Source organism: Cornus florida, unplaced genomic scaffold (genome assembly GCF_030987335.1).
Source record: "Cornus florida cultivar Cherokee Brave unplaced genomic scaffold, ASM3098733v1 CherokeeBrave_3.0.0_Hap2_Chr08, whole genome shotgun sequence".
Taxonomy (NCBI): domain Eukaryota; kingdom Viridiplantae; phylum Streptophyta; class Magnoliopsida; order Cornales; family Cornaceae; genus Cornus; species Cornus florida.
Window position 1 is genome coordinate 21,744,547 of NW_026775578.1, and position 22,214 is coordinate 21,766,760.

General features: G+C 33.8%; 2 protein-coding genes across 2 annotated transcripts; both read left to right on the forward strand.

Moving 5' to 3' along the window:
- The first annotated feature begins 88 nt into the window (after positions 1-88).
- On the forward strand, positions 89-2,855 carry LOC132270741 (uncharacterized). The gene is made up of 2 exons (XM_059771938.1): positions 89-255; positions 832-2,855. Exon 2 carries the CDS (start codon positions 1,057-1,059, stop codon positions 2,752-2,754), a length of 1,698 nt encoding a protein of 565 aa, XP_059627921.1. The 5' UTR covers positions 89-255; positions 832-1,056; the 3' UTR covers positions 2,755-2,855.
- Positions 2,856-10,450: 7,595 nt separating this feature from the next.
- Positions 10,451-11,452, forward strand: LOC132270742 (wound-induced protein 1). Its single transcript, XM_059771939.1, has one exon. The coding sequence runs from the start codon at positions 10,722-10,724 to the stop codon at positions 11,082-11,084; it is 363 nt and encodes a 120-aa protein (XP_059627922.1). The 5' UTR covers positions 10,451-10,721; the 3' UTR covers positions 11,085-11,452.
- The last annotated feature ends 10,762 nt before the right edge of the window (positions 11,453-22,214 follow it).

Consider the following 22,214-nt stretch of genomic DNA (forward strand, 5'->3'; position numbering starts at 1 on the left):
TTGCAATTTGATTCTTTCCCAATTGACTACGGTTCAGCCCTCGTTGTTTTGGTCACCTATATGACTTTTGCTTCAATAAATAATTAATACAGGAAACGAAACGGCGTCGTAGGGCCGACCACTTGCCTTAGATTAGTCTTTAGAATACCCTGTTTTAATCAGAAAGTGTAAGCTACACCACCAATAAACGCTTTCTTCCTCTTCTTCGTGTAGCTGTCTGTTCATCGATAAAGGGGTTCAAGAATCAAAACTTAGGTATGTTATCTACCAGATTTTGTTTCTTCGTTCATATACTATCTTTTATTTTCTCATATATGTGTGTATGTTAAATTACTCCCGGTTCTTGATTGACTTTTTATTTATTTATCAAAAGTTCTAATTGAAGTTGAAGTATCTGCTGGTTCTCTGTGAATGATTAATTCTCAATTAAGTTGTCTTTCGTCTTTCGTTTCTCAAATAATTTTCTGGGTTTTGAAGGACAACCAATTTGAGATATTCTATACTCTGATCTATGTTACAAAATTATACGTTACCTTTGTTGATTTGAGGTTGTGACCATGCTTCATCACTTGGGACTTGTCCTTTTGGTTTGATTTTGATTTTTTCTTTCTATTTGTAAATTGATTCTTCTGACATTTTACTGGGGCTTTTTTGAAAAAATAATAATAATATTGGATGGAATCTATCTTGTTTTGTTACAACAGTTTTCAGATTTGGTTATTGATACTTTCATGCTTTGCTTTTTTTTTTTTTGGGTTCTTATTTTGTTACAACTATTTTCAGATTTGGTTATTGAAACTTTGGTGCTTTGTTTTTTTGGGGGTTTTACAGTAAATAAAGAGCTCCGATGATGATCAACTGCCTGCTGTTTGTTACTTTATTGTGGCCTTTGAGAAACAAGGTGATCGATAGCATATTTTCTAGGACAAATACTACCTCTTAGTGATAGATACCATATAACAGCTCCGATACCAGATCACTTGGTAATCGAAAGTGATTTGCTAAGGGCTCTAGTTTGGATTTTGGGGAGCCTGAAAAGTTTCTGAGAAAGCAAGAATGGTTTCAAGTGATAATGGAGAAAATAATGGAGGGATTGAGGAATCTGGTATTTCTATTAAAGTCAAGGGTCAGAGCCCCCTTCGAGTTTCGGCATCTCAAAAGGGGCTTATAGATGAAAGCCCTCAAAATAGGTTCCATGGTAACTTATCTGCAGTTCCCAACAGAATGAGGTTCCTTAATTTTGGTTCTTTGGCTTCCCCATCTGCAAAATTCCAGCGTTTTGCCGAGGAGAAAGATGAGATTTCACGCGCTGTACCTAATTCAAGTAGTCATGCTTTTCGAGAACGCATCAATATGGTTTTCGGTCGAAAAATTGATTGGGCCTCTCTTTCAAAAATTTGCAGGGAATGGATAAGGGACCCGATGAACATGGCCCTTTTTGTCTGGATCACTTGTGTTGCCATTTCAGGTGCAATCTTGTTCCTCGTCATGACTGGAATGTTAAACGGTGCCCTGCCAAAGAAGTCCCAAAGAAATGCTTGGTTTGAAGTTAATAATCAAATTCTTAATGCTCTTTTTACGCTGATGTGTCTTTACCAACACCCTAAGCGGTGCTACCACCTAGTACTTCTATGTAGATGGAAACCAGATGACATTTCAAAACTCAGAAAGATTTACTGCAAGAATGGGACTTATAAGCCCAATGAGTGGATGCACATGCTTGTCGTTATTGTTCTACTACACCTCAACTGTTTTGGACAATATGCCTTGTGTGGTCTGAACTTGGGATACAAGAGATCAGAGCGACCTGCTTTAGGTGTTGGATTGTGTATCTCCGTTGCAATTGCTGCACCTGCAATTGCTGGTGTTTACATGATTGTTAGTCCGCTCGGAAAGGAGTATGATTCTGAATTGGATGAGGAAGCACAAGTTCACAGCACTGGTGATATTAGCAGGCCAAGCCCTTCGAGAAGGAAATCATTAGAGAAGAGATTTTCATTTGTAGTAAGAGATGAAGAAAGGATAGTTGAGACCAGGCCAAAGTGGAGTGGTGGTATACTTGATTTTTGGGACGATATTTCTTTAGCATATCTCTCACTATTTTGTAGTTTTTGCGTTTTCGGGTGGAACATGGAGAGACTTGGGTTTGGAAACATGTACGTTCATATTGCAACCTTTCTTCTGTTTTGCATGGCTCCTTTCTGGATTTTCAATTTGGCTGCCATTAATATTGATAACGAGGCTGTCAGGGAGGCATTGGGTGTTACTGGGATTTTTCTTTGCGTGTTTGGTTTACTCTATGGTGGCTTTTGGAGAATTCAGATGAGAAAAAGATTCAATCTGCCATCTTATGATTTCTGTTGTGGTAAAGCAGCCGTTACTGATTGTGCACTGTGGCTTTTCTGCTGTTGGTGCTCTCTTGCTCAGGAAGTGCGGACTGGGAATTCCTACGAAATTGTGGAAGATAAGTTTTGTAGAAAACAAGTGGATAAATGTGACCAGTTGCCAATTTCACCTCTGCCTCGTGAAGATGGAGAATTCCAATTCAGGTCCGGTCCGAGTTCTCCACTTGAGAACAACTCCTCTCCATCCCAGACTGTGAAAGCCAGCTCTCAAAGTCCCAGCAGACTTTCAAAGAGTTATTTTAGTCCAGACAGGCAGCTTTCTTCGGTGGAAGAAGAATCTTGTACAACAGGTAAGGATATAACAATGAAACCACCCGCTCTTTCATTTATACAAAGAGATGCCAATTAGCACAAGTTCATTTTGAAATGGCATTTGACTTGTAATTTAAAGTGGTCGGAACTGTTCATGTAATTTATATGTTTTGAGTGTATCTGAATGAATTTTTCACACGCCCATTCTTCCTTGTGGCTCTTTGGAGATGTCTCAGGTTTGCCTCCTAATCATTCTTGCAGTTTCCTTTCTTTTCTTTTTTATCTGACTTCAGATTTGAAGCAATGCTCTATCTAAAGCAAGATGCAGTAGGTTCTTCCTTTAGAATAAAAAATGAAATAGATCTCCTGATTCTTTTATGGTGGAAGATTTGGCATCTTGATTTACCTTTCCTTCTGCTTGGATTTTTTTATTTTTTTATTATTTTATTTTTTTGCGAAACTTGCTTCTAGGCCTTGGATTTTTTATTTAAATTTTTTTGGTAGGTAAGATACACACACTTACTGTTTTGCTGTGAATCATTTACCTTGCATACTTCCTGAAGATCCATTTTTAACCCATCTCTCCTTTGGTAGATTGCAGTCCACGTTGATATTTTGTTAAATTTTCACATAATCACTACATCTTCCTAACAGTGGAAAAGGCTTTGGCTAACTGCTGTAGTTGGATGAGCTACTGAACAGCATTTTTTCTCCTTTCATAAATTTAGTTTTAAAATTCTAGATAGATATAGTGAATCGGCCTGCCATACCAGCAGACCATTGGGAGATAGTAACTAGTCAATCCTGGGCCACAGTTGTAGAGAAATCAGATTCCATACAAACCATCTAGGAAACTTGTCAGATAGTCTAGAACTAGTTATGCTCTTTAAAACCATGCAAACTGATAAACTTTAAATTTTAATCACTAGTAATATATTCTTACAGTTGAGAAGACATTACTGATTTTATCAGACCATTGGGAGATAGCAACTAGTCGATCCCGGGCCATAGTTCTAGAGAAATTTGATTCCATACATTGCCATCGGCAAAAATTGTCAGATAGTCTACAACTTCTTGTGCTCTTTAAGACCATGCAAACTGATAAACTTTAAATGTTTCACTAGTGATATATTCTTGCAGTTGAGAAGACATTACTGATTCTATCAATGAATCTTGGATTTGTCGTTTAAGAACAGACAACCAGGTTTCAGTCTTCACAAAAAAAAATTAACTAGTGCTGTTAAAAGTTTCAGGTTTCAAGTCCATTTATAAGGGTAACCGCTTGCATTAGGCCAAATCAACAGAGGGGAGGAACAGAAATTTATTATTTTCTCAAACAAAGCTTTTGGTTATATTTTCAGTTTGATAGCAGTGCAGTCAGAATGTCCCAGAGCCAGATGGATTTACATATACAAAATAGGCTTGGGGGTGAGTAGGTCTCGTATGCTTGTTTGTATTGATTTTCTTTCTCTAAATTATACAATTGACTGTAAATCTAATCAATCAAATAAAGCAAATAACAAGTAGAGAGAACCAAATCTTATGTAAAAAGCTCAAATAGGGAAAAACCATAGAACCTTGTCTGGGGCAAATCAAATCCACCATGTGAATGAAAGGTGACATGCTTGAGTCTTAACACAGACTCATACCTAGCAACTCAACGAAATACAATAGCTGCCAAAGTTTTAGACACATGCTTGGTTAATTACCACTCTTCTCCCACAAGCCTAGTTGTGGTCGATACCTTAGACTTACACCTGTTCTCCTGAAGCAACACAATCGAACCACTAGATCCAGGTCTTCATGAAAACAGTTGCGAACTAGCCTTGAGTCACTACTTCATGATTGTTGAAATAATTCTTATTTATTATTTAATACCTTATAATAATTCTTTTTCCTTTTTTTCCCCTCTGCAAAAAGCTTCATGATTATAAAAATGAATAAATAAATACACCTTCCTCTATCATCTTATGCTTTTATAGTAATATGTTGTTAAGTAGGAAGATCTTGTGTTCAAATGCCTACACCTCCTAGTAATATATTCACTTCACTCATAAGAATACAATACGTGAGGGGGAGTGTTGAAGTAAATAATAACTATATCATTCTGTAACATCTTAAGCTTTTAGAATAATAGGCTGTTGAGATGTCCTCTCAATATTTAATAGGATTTACAATTTTTTTGAATTTTCTGCATATGATATTGGATTTACATTATCAGGGGAAAACAATAAAAATATGTTTGTCTTATAAATTAAGATGAACGTGTGCTTATAATGCATATAGTTTATGGTTATGTGCTTCAATTAATATTGCTTTTCTTTAAAGTAAATTGCAGATATCCAGTATGTGTGCTCATAAATGTTATTTGCTGTTGCTATGTTTTTCATTCAGAAATTTTCATTTTCTATTATGTAGCCAAGATTGAATGAAATCTATGGCAAATGGAAATTTAATAGCTGCCGAAGGAAGCAAATTTAAACAAATGGGCATGTTAAAGTGGAAAAACTCATTTAGGCTCTGGCATCTGATAAGCTGCCTCAGGAATCTGTTACGACATTATTTTGCTTGTTTTTATGCACCGTTTGAATGTCTGCTAAGAACTCGTCTTTTTTATATTGTTTTTATTTGTTTATTAATTTTTTGTTTTAAAGACATTTGTTTCATGGGAAAGCTTATGGTGTTTCTGGGAAAGAATTACAACAGGTTCTAGGTGTGAAAACTAGATTTAACGGGGATAATGTAGGTGTGGTGCTGCTCTTCCATCCCCCCTCCCCAAGTTGAAAAGGGACTCAAAAAGGAGAGCAGAAATCAGGTAGGAAAGATTAGCCTCTAATATAGTTTCTCACACACAAATATATTCATGTTGCCAATGCTTGATGATATAGGCTACACTGAGCAGATGATGATTATGAACACCTGATTGATACTTGTGCCTTATGACTTGTTCCATCTAGTTTCCCCCAAAAAGTACATTTGGGTAAAAAGAACAATGAAGTGGTTAAGAAGCCACTAGTCTGATGAGTTAATTCCTTGTGACATGATGACAAGGACCATATTTTAAGTGGTAAAGACTTTTTTATTAGCAATAATTCACATGTTAGGTTTTGCTGTCTGTTAATAGTTAGTATGCTCCAATGTGCATGTCACCATCATTGCCAGCCTTCAACCTCTTCTGTGAAACCGTTAGCCTTGCATTTTTAATGACGTCCTCATTCTAATCACCTTTTTTAAAATTAATTGTGATAACTAATCCATTCATTATGTGGACTAAATTGAGTGTATTAGATGCTATCAGGACTCGGAACATAATAGCGATGTTTTTGTCTTTGTTTCACCCTTTCGCTCTTTCTTTCTTTGTTCTTGTTTTTTGAATCCTGCATTTCGGAGTAGTGTAGTTCACAACCACCGAGTAAAGATACCAGTTCTTGAATCATATATGTTATAGATACAAATTTGTCTCTGAAGCTGTACTTGTGATAGCAGGGGAGGGGATTGACCCCATTGTTAGTGGACCTTTGAAGTGAATGAAGGGTTCAATACATATAGCTCTACGACTGTAATGGAACTCTTCCACCTTTTACAAATAGAGGGATCATTATACATCATTATTGTCTTTGTTATTAATTATAGACATATGGTTTAATTTATTGCTATGATTGATACATTTTGGGATGTTTAGTGGGAACAAAACATTGGCCATTCTAAAAGAAAATAAATAGAAAAATGAATCAAAGTTGTGTCATTCATGTACCTAAATTTTGTAGAAGAAAGAAGCATGTCATGTCTCAATGTATATGTTCTCATCCCCATCGTTTTCTTGATTTTGTGCCTATGAGACGCATTATGCTACTAGTTTAGATAAATGGGCATGCATGTGTGGTATTCTGACTCAATGAAGTGGTGATCCTATTGGCGGTGCATGTTGACGAGATAATCAGTTGAGGAATATCTCAACACACACACACAGTGACACACACATATGACCCATATTCGTATGCACAATATTCTCACATAACAAACACACCCACACAAGCACACACTTCAATTTTAGTATTTGATAATAATGGTGGTGATCGTATTGGCCGGTGTGGACAAAGACAAATTAGAGATCATGGAGGCTCCACACAAAGACATATGTGCCATACAAAGACTACCAATTTGTCCACAACCATAAGTGGAGTACAGTTGCTTTGTGTGACTCGCCAATGTGATTACCATCGTGTTATTATTTCTCAAAAAATTTCCTTTCTGAAGTGGAAGAATTTAGTATAACGGGTAGAAAATAATAAGATGCATTAATATGGGATTATATGGGATACACGACGCTCTACTATATAACTGTCAGCAACTTTCATTTAAGTAAAAAATAATTGGTCTACCTTTCATGGACTTGTGTACAGGTCTCTTACTTTCAACGGGCACTGATAGTATTCTGCTGTACATATAACTCTCGGCGACTTTCATCAAGAAGTAAAAAATAATTGGTCTACCTCACATGGACTTGTGCACGTCTCTCATTTTCAACGGGCTTTGACACTATCAGTCACGAGTTCACGATCTATTTCATTATGTAGATGCCTCCATACCTAAGTCACAAAAGGCGGGAACGGAGCATGAGAACGATAGAATTAAGTCATATATAGTAAGAGTTTGAATCAGAGCGTGCACGGAGCGTAAGAGTGAGAGCGTGCTCGAAGTATAAGAGCAACACCTGTTGAGAAGAATTATGTGACTTAACTCCGTACTCACGATTTTCAAAACTCGTCTACACTGTTATAAGATATTCACTGTAACTTTTCCCTCAGACATCATGAAACGCTACACAAGATATACCTATTGGTTACGGTTTGTTTTATACTGTTTAATTGATCTATTTAGTTGGTAGGTGTGAATGTTATTACTCTTATTGCCAATGTTAAGTGGGTTTTGAAAATGTGATAAACATGACAAAATGCTAACTAAAATAATAATAATAATAATAAAAAAAATAGACATGGCAAATTATCACTCAAGAGTCTTAATAAGTGTCCTTATTATAAATTTATTATTTTTCTTCTTCTTCTTTTCTTTTATCTTGAGATAAAAGTCTTCCAATATTGAGATTATGGTGTGAAATTTACCTAATTTTCTAAATAATCAACCTACTTGTTTGAATAAATGAAACAGATAATATGTCTATGGCTTGCAAAAATCAATTCGATCCTTCTCTATATAAGAGCATCTCCAATGCTAAAAGCTATTTTTAGCTGCCAAATTTATATTTTGACAGGTGTTACAGTGTCAAAATGCTACATTTTAGCAATTCTGCTCCAATGGTGCATTTCATGCAAAATGCTATTTTTTGACACAACCACCATTCTTTTTAATTACCATTCCCACGATTCATATTTGTATCAGTAATATTAATATTAGGCACATTCCAACTCAAGTTGTAGATATCAGAAGGAAACTAAAATTAAACCTAATTAAAAAGAAACAAAAATCTAAAATATCTGGTCAAAAAAGGACCAATATATATATATATATATATATATATATATATATGTATAAATTTATATATTCGATTATGTATAAATTTATATATTCGATTATACTGTTATATATATATATATATATATATATATATATATATATGTATATTATATATATTATTATTAAATATATATATATATTTTTAGGGCAAATCATTTAAGCCTCCCCAATCGCCTCCATCTCTATTCTCGTTCTCAACTCTGAACTCCCCTTCTCTCTTTATCTTTCTCTGCAACTGCAAACTCAAAAATCTATAAGAATTAGAAGTTGAAAACCCATATATTTCAGTTTATCTATCTGTCTGCAAGAATCAAAAGATCAAAACCCATATTAGCATATCATTTCAGATTGTTCAAAAATCCATATCTTTCAGTTTACATCGCCTGCTTTTCCAATTCGAGTTCGCCGTTCGCAAGCTTCAGTCGCTTTCTCAACTCTCAAGCTTGGCCTCTCTCTTTCTGCAACTACTAAATTGTATGTATGGGTTTTGTTTTAATTTTTTTTCCTAAATCAACTAATCAAGGTCTGTAATTCTTGTTTTGCAAACTAAATCCCATTTTTTTAATTATATATATATATATATATATATATATATAGATGAATTTGGGTTGAAATTGTATGTGTGTGTGTGTGTTTGAAATTATATACATGTATGTGTGTGTGTGTGGGGTTGGTGTTAGAGAGCTGCCAAAAAAATTTGACAACTCTTATATTTGAGAGAAATTTTGAGATTTTTATATTTTGAGAGATCAAATGAAAGGTCATTGGAGTAACTTTTTTTATCCATCCCTCAAATTATGAGTTTGAGAGATCAAAATGAGAGAGCATTGGAGATGCTCTAAGTGCTAGACACATTTAAAATTTTTGATAATATTAGTTAAATTCACTTTTGACTAGTATTTTTGTAGCAATCTTGAGGCATTTCTAGTCCGTTGGATCATGATCGTACGGGTAATAATGTAGTAGGTTTTGGCGGCATTGGGGTGTGGGGATCAAAATGGTCTGGTTCCAACCAAGCACTCGCACTGTAAATTAGAGGGACTTTTTCGTCTCTTTCGTTCATGACAAATTCCATTTTTGTCTTCGTTTATGTTAGAGGATGGACCATTGCTTTAACAGTAGGATATGCATCAAAATGTAGTCTCTATTCAAACATATTGTGGGTTCAATTATTAAATCACTTTTTTATATTCTCGTGTGAGTTGCAATCCATCTGAAATGGTATAACACGAACAACATATTGTGGAGATCTCAACTATATTTTAATATTTAATTAAGAAAAATGGAAAGATTGATTTTTACACGAAGTATGGACTATGACCCAAGTGGAGCAAAAGAGTGTTTCTATGAGTTACTCATTTCTTCAAAATAAAAATAAAAATAAAAAATCAACCATTAAAATCATGGGATGCAATGTCTTTTTTTTTTTTAGTTAACCGGGATATTTGGGAAGGCATGAACATTTAGAGTCCTTTAATAACCCGACTAATCTCCGAAAGTTCGAAAGAACGCCTTCTCATCCAAACCGAATAAGTCACTACAAAAATAACATAGATTAGTCAGAAAGAACAACTTGAACTCTAAATGAAGACCTAAGGCTTATGAATGAGATGCAATGCCTTGGGACTGGATCTCATTGCATTGCATTGAACTGCCAAGGCAATCATATCCCCTGTTCACTTATTTTTACCATTTTCTATAGGATATAATTCATTGGTTGCCATTGAAATTTTTTACCGATTTCTTATTAATTTTCTCATCAAACTTTGAATGAAATAAAACCAGTTTAAAATTTAAATGCGCAATTCGCCTTGATTCTAATTTCAAATTACGAATTTTATATTTCTTTTATGAATTTAGTTTATTACTTTGCGTGGATTCCATCAAAGCTATTGTTTCATTCCGCCGTATCTAAAGGCTAAGACCTCAAATATTAGTTTCTTAAATTAATTTTTTTTTTCTTTTTATTTTGGTAAATAATTAAAATGATTTCATCCTTGCTTACTCTTCCAAGATGAGTCAAAAAATGTTGGCTGACTACTTAGACTTTTTCTTGTCAAACTGTTTAAAAAGACCGTGAGAAAAGTGATAATTTCACCAATAAAATAGTGCCAACATGCCACGTGTACACACACTCATGACTAAGCAAGCAGCCCGTCAAATAAAATACACAATTTGTGAGGGTAACCTAGACAAAACGAAACCAAGTGAAAAGACTACTATGACCTTCCCTATATCTATATAATGACCCACCATAGTCTTCACTCCTCACTAAAACCAACCCAACTTTCTCTCTCCACTCTACCCATCTCTCTCTCTCCACTCTACCCATCTTTCTCTCTCTAGACCATCGGCGGGCTCGTTCTGCAAGAACTGGCTAACTCAGAGGAAATTCTGGAGGAGTCCAACAATCAGAGGGTGGTACTCGCCCTGTATGAAGCCTTAAGCGCACGTGACGTAGACACGGTGCACAAGCTTCTCGCAAGTGACCTCGAGTGGTGGTTCCATGGCCCTCCGTCACACCAGTTTATGATGCGCCTTCTCACCGGCACTGCCTCGACGCACGATTCTTTCAACTTCGAGCCCCAGTCCGTCGCCACTTTCGGATCAACGGTCCTCGTCGAGGGCTGCGATCACGACCGTCTGATCTCCTGGGTCCACGCCTGGACCGTCACTAATGGGATAATCACCCAGGTGAGGGAGTACTTCAACACGTCCCTTACCGTCACCCGGTTCGGGAACACAGACCAATCGACAACGTCTGATTTCTCATCATCCTCCTCGTCCTCATCATCATCGTCGATCAGAGCTCTCCACTGTCCTTCCGTTTGGGAGAGCAGCCTCTCGAATCGGGTCGGAAAATCTGTGCCGGGTCTTGTCCTGGCAATATAAATTAATAATTATAATCTGGGGTGTGATCAGGTGCAGCCGGGAGTAGTTTAATAACGTGGTACTTGAATATAAAGTACAACCCGGTGCAGCGTAGTCTGATTGCATATGGGCTGAAGTACTGTAGTGTGAGTGATGCTTGTGTGTGACGGTGGATGTAAGATAAAAGGGTGTGTTTGGATTGTTGTTTGGGCTCTGCTGTTTTCTCAACTGTGTGTGGGTATTACAAGGGGGGTGTTTGGTTTTAGCGTTTTGTGCCTCAAGTTTGAGGGAAACCATGATGGGGAGACCCAATTGGTTATTTCCGGATGTGTGTGTTTCCTGGTGTGTTTCTTGTCTAATAAAAAAGTTGTCATTTGATTGGCTTATAATTCTGCTCTTCTTTTTCTTTATTTTTATTTATTTAATCCTAAAAACCTCAATACAACGTTGGTTATGGTAAATAAAATGGTAACCATCACTAATTTTTTAGAGGACAATATTTTACATAATCACGAATCACTGAGGACAATATTTATCCACTTAAGGACTACTTTCTTGAAATTCAGATAAAGAATATGAGATTAAAACTGTATTTGATCTTATTCACGATGATGTTACATTCAATTTATAGAATAATACTTAGTTAAAATAGGTAATTAATTCTACAATAATCGAGAAACTAATTACTTACCAATTATCCCTAAATCACGGAGTATATAATTCAATCCTACAGCTGTACAATCTATATAATCTCGAATTACAAGATCTAAAATCTCAACACTCCCCCTTAAGTTGGTGCATAGATGTCACACATACTCAACTTTTCTAAAATTTTTGAAAACACTTTATTTGAGACTACTTTAGTGAGAATGTCAGCTAGTTGATCCTCAAATCGAATCTTAGACAACCCCACAATTTTTCCATCCAACTTCTCCTTAATGAAGAATCTGTCTATTTCTACATGCTTCGTACGATCATGTTGAACTGGATTATGGGCAATATCACATGTTATTTTATTGTCACAATATAGTCGAATCGGTTGCCTAGGTTGATAACGCAAATTCCGCAAAAGAAATCTTAACCACAAAGTTTCACAAAGTCCAAGCGTCATACCTCTGAATTCAGCTTCTGCACTCGAGCAAGCAACAACATTTTGTTTCTTGCTTCTCCATGTAACAAGATTACCTCCTACAAAAGTAAAGTAACTAGAAATAGATCGTTTATCATCTATAGCTCCAGCCCAGTCAGCATTAGTATATACATCTATATTTTGATAACCACCATTTTTAGTGAACAAAATTCCTTTTCCAGGAGCAGATTTCAAATACCTCAAAATGAGCATAACTGCATTCATATGTTGCTCTCCAGGATCATGTATAAATTGGCTAACAATGCCCAATACATAAGCCAAATCCGGTCTCGTGTGTGCTAAATACATCAATCTCCCTATAAGTCTTTGGTATCTTCCTTTATTAGCAGGTATTTGGTTGGACTCAACACATAACTTCAGTCCTTCTTCCACTGGTGTCTCAGCTGGTTGACATGCTGTCATGCTAGTCTCTTGTAATAGATCTAAGACATATTTTCTTTAAGATAGAAAGATTCCTTTATTAGATCGAGATATTTCGATTCCAAGAAAATATCTTAAAAGACCTAGATTTTCATTTCGAATTATCTGGATAAGTACTTCTTAAGAACCTTCATTTCTTCAGGATCATTCCCTATAACCACCATGTCATCTACATATACAATGAGTGCAGTGATCTTACCCTGTTATTTCTTTAGAAATAACATGTGTCTGAATTGCTCTGACGGTAACCAAAGGCTATCATAGACCTTGTGAAGCTTCCAAACCATGCTCTTGGAGATTATTTCAACCCATATAATGATTTCTTTAACCTGCAAACCTTCGACTATACTTTTCGGGTATCATACATCCTGGTGGGAGATCCATGTAGACTTCTTCAGATAATTCACTACGCAGAAATGCATTCTTCATATCGAATTGTTGCAATGGTCAATCGAAGTTCGTAGCTAAAGACAACAAGACTCAAACTGTGTTTATTTTGGCTATAGGTGCGAACGTCTCTGTGTAATCGATTCCATAGGTTTGGATGTAACCTTTTGCCACCAATCTTGCTTTAAAGCGTTCAACTGTGCCATCGACTTTATACTTCATAGTGTAAATCCATCGACATCCAAGTTGTTTCTTTTCTGGTGGAAGATCAATGAGTTCCCAAGTTTCATTTTTCTGCAATGATTTCATTTCCTTGTTCATAGTTGCTTTCCATCTAGGGTCAGCTAAGGCTTCTTGCACAGTGTTAAGAATAGATACAGTAGATAATTGATTTTCAAATAACAAATTTGATTCTAACAAACGATGGTTCGATACATAATTGCTCACGGGATACTTAACTTTACTAGAAAATTCGGATTCATATGTGGGTTTTGGAATACCTCTAGTGTGACGTGGTGGTAATTGTTTTTTAGAGTGGCTCAGGCACTAAATCAGGAACATCCTCAGCAGGCGGTTGGTTTGATATATCAGTTGCGAGGGACTCGAACTCGAACGACGATGGGGTTGGCACCATACTTTCCATTTCTGGGCGTTCATCACCACTTTGATCCAAACTTATACCACTCGAATCCAATTCGTCCGATTCCTAATTGGTTGGTCCTTATGAGTCATTAACATTAGAATCGCCGTCCTCAATTCTCCCGATTTCTGGGTTAGTAATATCTGTGTATGTGTATGGGTCTGTATGTGTATGGGCCTTTGAATTTCAAAGATAAATTGAAAGAGATTCAAAGTTACGGTTCAATGATGGCTCTGATACCATCTTGAAATTCAGAGAAAGAATATGAGAATTAAAACTCTATTTGATCACAATGGTGTTACATTCAATTTATAGAATAATACCTAGCTAAAATAGGTAATTAATTATACAATAATCGGGAAACTAATTACCTATCAATTAGCCCTAAATCAAAGAGTTTATAATTCAATTCTACAGCTGTACAATCTATATAATCCCAGATTACAAGATCTAAAATCTCAATTATCTACAAGGCATATCAAAATAAGAAAAATAAATCCTAATTGATCTCAATTTTCATTCGTTTTTGTCTACACTTTTTGGCACAATGTTGAGACAATAGTCGTAATGGCCTTTTTTTGACTTCTAACCCCCAAGGTAGAATCATCAAAAGTATTTTGTGCTAAGTAGGAGGAAACTGCATAATTATTCACAAATATGAGAGTTTGTTCAGACACTATATTACAACAATGTAGTCTAGTACTTTCCATCTTTTAAAAGTGTTGTGATTATGGTTTGACGTATCAACCCCTTCGTAACATTTTTTCAAGGATCCGATATCGTTATACACCTCCATGAATCGGTTGATTCGGTCGGTTTATAGCGAATTCGTCTGAGTCCATTACACCGCGATCGCAAGCGATACCGCGATTTCGAACCACGATTGTGATTAACTTTTAGAAGATCGAGCTCATCACAACCTAAAAACATTCATGCCGGTCTTTCGAAGGTCCCCATTTGAATGCATCTAATGGTACTAGTGCATTTGAACACAACTTCAACCATCTAACTTTGGACACAACTCACACTACCTTTGCTCCGTTTAGATATTCAAACTCTTTTCATTCTGAAAAATAGAAAAGATACTATTAGACCACGAGAAGATACTATTACGCCACGAGATCCTTAATCATATGCTTACTTATTGAAGAAGTGGAGTGGAAGGAAGGTTTATTTTTCATGTAATTTAAATCAAACGTTAAGGAAGGTTTATTTTTCATATAATTTAAATCAAACGTTATCCTCAGCCTAAGTGTTTTTCGTTCTTCTTTCAATTCAATCACTGTCTTCCACTAGACCACCTAAATATGCCAAAACAAAAACTTTATTTTAAGTGACCTAAATGGAAATCTATTGTCTACTTGATACATTTTTTTATGTCTTGTTGAATTCAATCAATCCCTTGGATTACACCATAAACTATATATAAGGAGTGATTTAAATGAAAGAGAATTATCCATTTCTATTATCTAAAGGGCAATTTGCGTGCCCTTAATGACAACCACAACTTATACAAGTTCAGTAACCAATCACATTTCTTTTTAGCATCCAAATATAATTTAGGGTAAGCTACAAAACAAAAGATTCCTCTCGCCCCAACTTTCACAAAATTGTCAACGCTAAGGCAAAATAATTCATGTAGTATTTGGAAACGTCAAATCGGTGTTTCTGATTTAAGCACGGATAAAATGTTCTCTAATCCCAATTCTAAACTGTCAATTTAGTATTTTCAAACATAATATCAAAATAATTACATATTTGACAACGTATAATTACTTTTTTTGAAAGTTGGTAGAGGAGAATCTTTTTCTACTTTCTTCAAACAGGATTTATACAAGATTTTGTGAAAATTAATTCAGGGGTTTCATAGAAAATTATTAGCATAAAGAGGTAACCTGACAATAAAATAAAGTGTGTGTATATGTGTGTGTTTGTAAACGTTATCATTGTAGGTAGATAGACATGGCGTGATAGTCAGACTTGATGCTCAAAGGAGGACGAAGTTTTAATTTTCATGTATGTAACGAACATTAAGGGTTTTGACAAGGACATGTCCTATATATAAATTGAAGGGCTCAATTAAATAATCTGATTTGGACTAATAAAATAAAAATAATCTGATTCTTATCCTGAAAGTGAGAAAACAAAAGTGAGTTGATAACCTTTGCATGTCGTTGTCCATAAAATTCGAAAGTCATGGTAATGCCGTAATGGCAAACAAAGCCTTAGCTTTCATACTGAGACAATTTACGCAATAAATAGTTGAACATTAAAGTAGTCATCTTTATCAAATTACATATAATGACTTTGTAATAAATACACGTCAAGCTAGCCTGTAAACTTAGATGAACATTGAATTTGAATCCAAAATAAATTATTAATTTTTTTTTTTTTTTGTTAATATCAACTATGAACACTTCTTGATAATAAATGCCTTTTAGGCCTTGTCATAGACATCCTTGGTCTAAAGGCTATAATCTTACATCTATTTTTCAACTTAATACATCATCACTTTCATGATGAAATTGGTTCAATTATCTTTAATATATATATATATATATATATATATATATATATGTATGTATATATAAAGACTTTTTATTTTCTTAATCGAATATAAAGACTTTTTGAAAATAAAAAATATATATATATATTTTTTCTGACCTGTTTTGTGTTAAGTTAAACCAAAAATACCCTAACACTAAAATTCATTACTGGTTTCAAGCAAAAATATTTTTTTATGTAACAAATTGTAGTCACTATAATAATAAGGGATTATTACACATAGATGGACTTATGGATCTATATTTATTATTTGATGGGGGTCAAAGTCATGATCTTTTAAAAAATGAAGTTGATCATATAGACATGAACAACACATGAAAAAACATTGTTTATTGTCCAAATTACCCATACTATTTTCAGATACCACATTTGCGTATAGAAATACTATTTTTGGATAAAAAATATCACTCTTATGCACATAAGCACCACTTTTTGTGTACAAAGTTACTTTTTTTTGTGTAGACCACGTACACGTACACAAAAAGTGATATTTCTGTACAAAAAAATGGTACTCACGTGTGCATGAGAATGGTACATTTGTGCAGAAAAATAGTACTTGCATTTACAAAAGTGGTACATAGATGTTTTTCCCTTCATAATTAGTGGTACATAAAATTAATAATAAGGATAGTTTGAACAAATAAACAGTCTTATTTTTTATATTTACGTTAATATTTTGGTCAATTTTATTTTTTTAAAAACATCATTTTGACTCTATCAAATAATAAATATGAAGGTATATTATCAAAAAAACGAAAAACAAAAAAACAAAACAACAACAATAATAATGGTATGACATTGAAATGTATTGTCAAATATTTAATATAATTAATTATGCAAGATATAAGCTGTTAAAATTGACAAAGTGGAGCAACAAAAAATACTTTCAATAAAAAGTAGCCAATTATTGACCGACCACTTTGAATTGTATTGAGGTAGTTAATAAATATGAAGGTATATTATCAAAAAAACGAAAAACTAATGGTATGACATTGAAATGTATTGTCAAATATTTAATATAATTAATTATGAAAGAAATAAGCTGTTAAAATTGACAAAGTGGAGCAACAAAAAATACTTTCAATAAAAAGTAGCCAATATTGACCGACCACTTTGAATTGTACTGAGGTAGTTAGTTGAAGTTCTCTTTTTACCTGCCGTCCCTTTACGAGAGATGCTACTTTAGCTGACCAGTTGGGTCAAGTTCCATGTACCGAATCAATATTAGCCTTACGATGCTTGACCATGGGACCCACATGGATGGTACCTCTCAATTGTCAAAGGGTGTCTAAATTCTCTGTTGTGGGGTTTAATGTTATTAACTCTTGTTTTAATACATTATTGCTGAAATTTAAAAACATCAATATTAAAAAAATTCCGACCCAATTAAATTTAGTTTAAAATAAAAAATAAAAAAAACGTGTTAAAATTAGATTTGAGAGTGATGATAGTAGTTGTGCGTTGCAGATGCCTCGATAATTCAGTGGGTTAGTGTCTCCGATGAATTTTAGAGTGTCAAGTTTCGACTCTCTATATCTATTAATTTAACTTATAACACTTCTTACTTTGTAAAAAAAAAAAAAATAGTAGTTGTGCCCTTGTCTATGGACCCAAAAGATTAACATATTGCGATTGGCTCACCCAGATGTCTTTTGTGACGGATGGTTAACGTGGCACCGAATAAGGATTGAGTCTGATTCTAATACCAACGGTAATAGGTGGATACTTACTTACTGATCCAAAAACTTAAACTATTAAATAAAATATATAATGTTGTGTACCCACTCATTTATGTCCATTTCATTTATCATCTGATTTAATGTGAAATAAGTATCCCTTATATTAGTCTTAATTACATTTTTGTAAAATTTGAACTTCGAGTTTTAAAAGTCCACATTCTATCAAAGTAATGATATTATTTGAATTCGGACAAAACTGACTTATTTTATATCAAGGAGGATAATGTCATCGTTATATCATAGCTATTAATGACATTACAATGACTTACATTTACATAAATTAGTCGGAAGCACGCTTGGAGTAGGATGGTATGCATTGCACGTGATCATGACTCTATATAAAATTAAATTTGTTCATGTATTATCGAACTTTTAAATAGTTGGTACGTGGCATGTGAAGAGGCAAAAGCGGCGTAGACGTGGAGTGAGCAGAAGGCAGGTGGTTTTAATGTTGGTGGGCATAAAAATGTATTTGGAAAAGAAGGCTTACCAGCAGACACTTTTTGATAGCCAGCTGTTAGGCTCAAGTTGGCACACGTTTAAAAGGCATTGGGAAAAACAAAGACGTGACGATACTCCATCGGATTTCATGGCTTTTGCTGTTGGAGAGTCGAAGTAATAGTATTTGATTGCTGATGGAGACTCGTCTCTATGTTGCGGTTTAGATAAAGTCCATGAAAAGGGGATATGTAAAATGATTTATAGAAAATTTATGAATAAATTATTTTTATTAAATTTTAATATTTTTTTTTATAAATATTTTACAATAACTAAATATTATAAAATAAAAAAATATTTTACGTCCAAACAAACAAAAAAACTTAAGTATAATTTAAAATTTATTGCTTTCATATTTTCACTTTTAAATTTATTTTCACTTCTACTCCTACTTTATGTGGCTTAGATTCTTCAATTAGAAGAGTTGAAAAAAATTAATACCTTTATATTCTTAGGGGGTTTGAAGTAATTTATCATAAATTAAAAAAATAAAAATAAAAAATCAAGTATTTGTGATTAATTAAGCTCAATTTTTTGATTGGAGTGTTCACTTTATTGACAATGCATCAATAGTGCTTAACCTTTTCTCTCCCAAACAAACAAATTGTTTAAAAAAACAAAAAACTAGAGAGGAGAAAAGAACGAGAATATCCTTGTCAATTGTGAGCATCTAATACTCCTAAAAGGATCAACAAGTAATATTCCATTCTGTGTCAAAATCCCCTGAATTTTAATCCTAAATTTTAACTTTATTAATACCATTTAATTATTATTATTATATTACCCCCTAAAAGCACAACTTCCCACACTAAATTCACTTTCCCACACGCACACAACTTGCCGAATCCGTCTCCTCTGACAAGGATATTCTCATTCTTTTCTCCTCTCTAGTTTTTTTGCAAGTTTGAAAAACTTTGATCACAGGAATGTTGGACCGAGTTGAGAAAGCTATTTTAGGCTTCGGTAAAAAAGAAAAATTCAAATATAATGAATGGCGGCTTGAAATTAGAATAGAAAGATATTAGGCTTGTTTGACTAATGTTTTTGTTCGGTGTTTTTTTGTTTTTGCTAGTGTATTGTAACAAACTAAAAACACGAAGTATGTTTGGTAACGTTTGTTGTCATTTGAATAGTATCGAAATGTTTCCAAAATTGAGGTTAAAATCGTAAGCATCAAAATGGTGCTTTTGTTTGCTTTTGTCACTATTAAAAAAATAAAATAAAATAAAAAATAAAAAAAATCTAAATTAACATTTTTAATTAGCCATTCAATTTTTCAAACTTGTAACACCTTTACGTTTTTACTTTCAAAAATCTTGTAACAAATTTACCTTATCAAACAAGTTTTGAAATAGTATTGAACACACTCTAAAGTAAAAATATTATTTTTGTTTCGGGTCAAAGTAAAAGTATAAAACAACTGGCAATCGAGTCCGTTGAAATTGAATTTGAACCAAATTCTTTCAATTTCAAATTCAAAATATCTTTTTCTCCAATCCCAATCCTAACTCTAAATTTCAAAATCATCAACGCAAGTTTCTTAAAAAACCAATTTGGGAGCATCAATAAGAACAATTCAACTTGGGATTCCTATATTCCATTCCACATATTATTCATTTTGCTACATCATTTAGCATTGATAACACCACTACTGTGTATAGTGGCTCTAGTTTATCAATCCTTTTCTTCATTGTTCGTTTCTTGACTTGCTATTTCTTGCCATTGGTGACCTTTATTAAAGATATATGCTTTTTTTGCTATGCTATGCTATGCTATGATAAGAAGACCTATATATATATATATATATATATATATATATATATATATATATAATTGCTGAGAATACAACCAAGATGTGTAACAATTGCATATCTTATCAGAACCTCTGTGGATATGTATATATATATATATAATTGCTGAGAATACAACCAAGATGTGTAACAATTGCATATCTTATCAGAACCTCTGTGGATATATATATATATATATATATATATATATATATATATATAATTGCTGAGAATACAACCAAGATGTGTAACAATTGCATATCTTATCAGAACCCCTGTGGAAAATAGACCCTGATTTGAGATATTGGTGGAGTCACTTTAAGCATGCATTTAACGATATTATTTCATTCACTTACTAATTTCTCCTTGAAAAGTGAGAGATTATAGTGAGACAAGTGTCATAATGACTTTGAAGAAATATTAGTGGTGTCACTGTGAAATTATGGAAATATATATAGAATAGTGTTTCAATTTTTATTTTTTTAATATCTTTTGGGTCAATCTTGTCATTTACTAGTTTTCATACATCAAATCTGTTCTCATCTTCTACTTATGCCATGCATACAGACAACATAAAACAGTCCATTCTTATATAATTGGATGAACTAAACAATTTGGTAACGTAGCTTTGTCTTGATATTTGTGGGATTTTGTTTTGAATGTTTTTATATTGAAATTGTCAGCAAAGGGTAATTTTGCCTTTTTACGTGGAGAGACTGTTTTGTTAATTTCAATTCGTGACCTCTTAGATAAAATGAAATAACCTTATTATTGGGTCACTCACCGCTGAATATTGTACTTAATGTAATTCCTAGTAATTCACATATTAAAAAATAGTTTTATGTTTTGAAGAATTCGAATACATTGTTGGAAATAGTGACTTATTGAACGCATGAGAGCAACCTCTTTGTTGCTTTCCCTTTTACCAGTTGCATCCAGCACACAGAGAGAGAGAGAGAGAGAGAGAGAGTACACATTCGCTGTCTTCTACTAGATACTCAATTATCACCTCCACCTATGTGTTCTTATGTCCTAGTTGTCTAAATTTTTTTTTTTTTGAGTAAATGTTCTAGTGAGAGAATTGTATAGTAATGGATATATCTTTACTTTGGATGATGTTAATTGTTAGACGATGAATTTATTGGGTTTTCACATTATTATTATTTAGGTAAGAGTTTTTTGTTTTTTGTTTTTTTGGTCTTGTGGCATATGTCACGTACGGCGGCTCTCATTGAAATTTTTTCATATACAAATTTAATTATAATTTTTGTTAAAATCTTAAAAATACCACCACTCAATTATTGATATCACCTTATTATATACCAAGTATTTTTGTATATTTTTGTTGTTTAAAACCGTTCCTCTCAGTCTCATGCAAGGGTTAGTGGGGGTGTGGCATTAAATAGGTAAGGTCCAAGAGGGTCTTTACTTCCCCCCTCATTTTATTGTAATGGTGTTTACATTGCTCGGCCCATGTATCACATGATAGGCCTAGGGTCAAAATAGTTGCTCAAGCCCAATAGGGTTTGTCTTAACGGATCCAGAGGTTGTCATATTGTGAAACCCAATTCAGGCCCATAGCAGAGGAAACACCAAGTAAAACTAGGAGGATCATTGAATTTATTTTATTTTATTTTATTTTCATGGGTAGAGAGGTTATACCGTTAGGCTAATGACCCATTGGTAATATTGAACTTGTGAGTATGTAAGGATTCAAACTCAAATCTTTCATAAAGCTATGTTTGGTTGCATGGAATTAGAACCTTAGAATTGGAATTGGAAAAAAGCAATTCACAAAATGGAACTAAAAATTTTCTTCAATTCCACAAATTTGAATTCCAAAGCTTCAATAGCCGCAGTCAAGTTCGTTTTTTTTTTTGTTAGGGTTAGGTGCATAAACCCCCCCATAATATAGGCTATGTGCACAATGCATCCCTCTTTTTTGAAAAGATGCATTTCAGT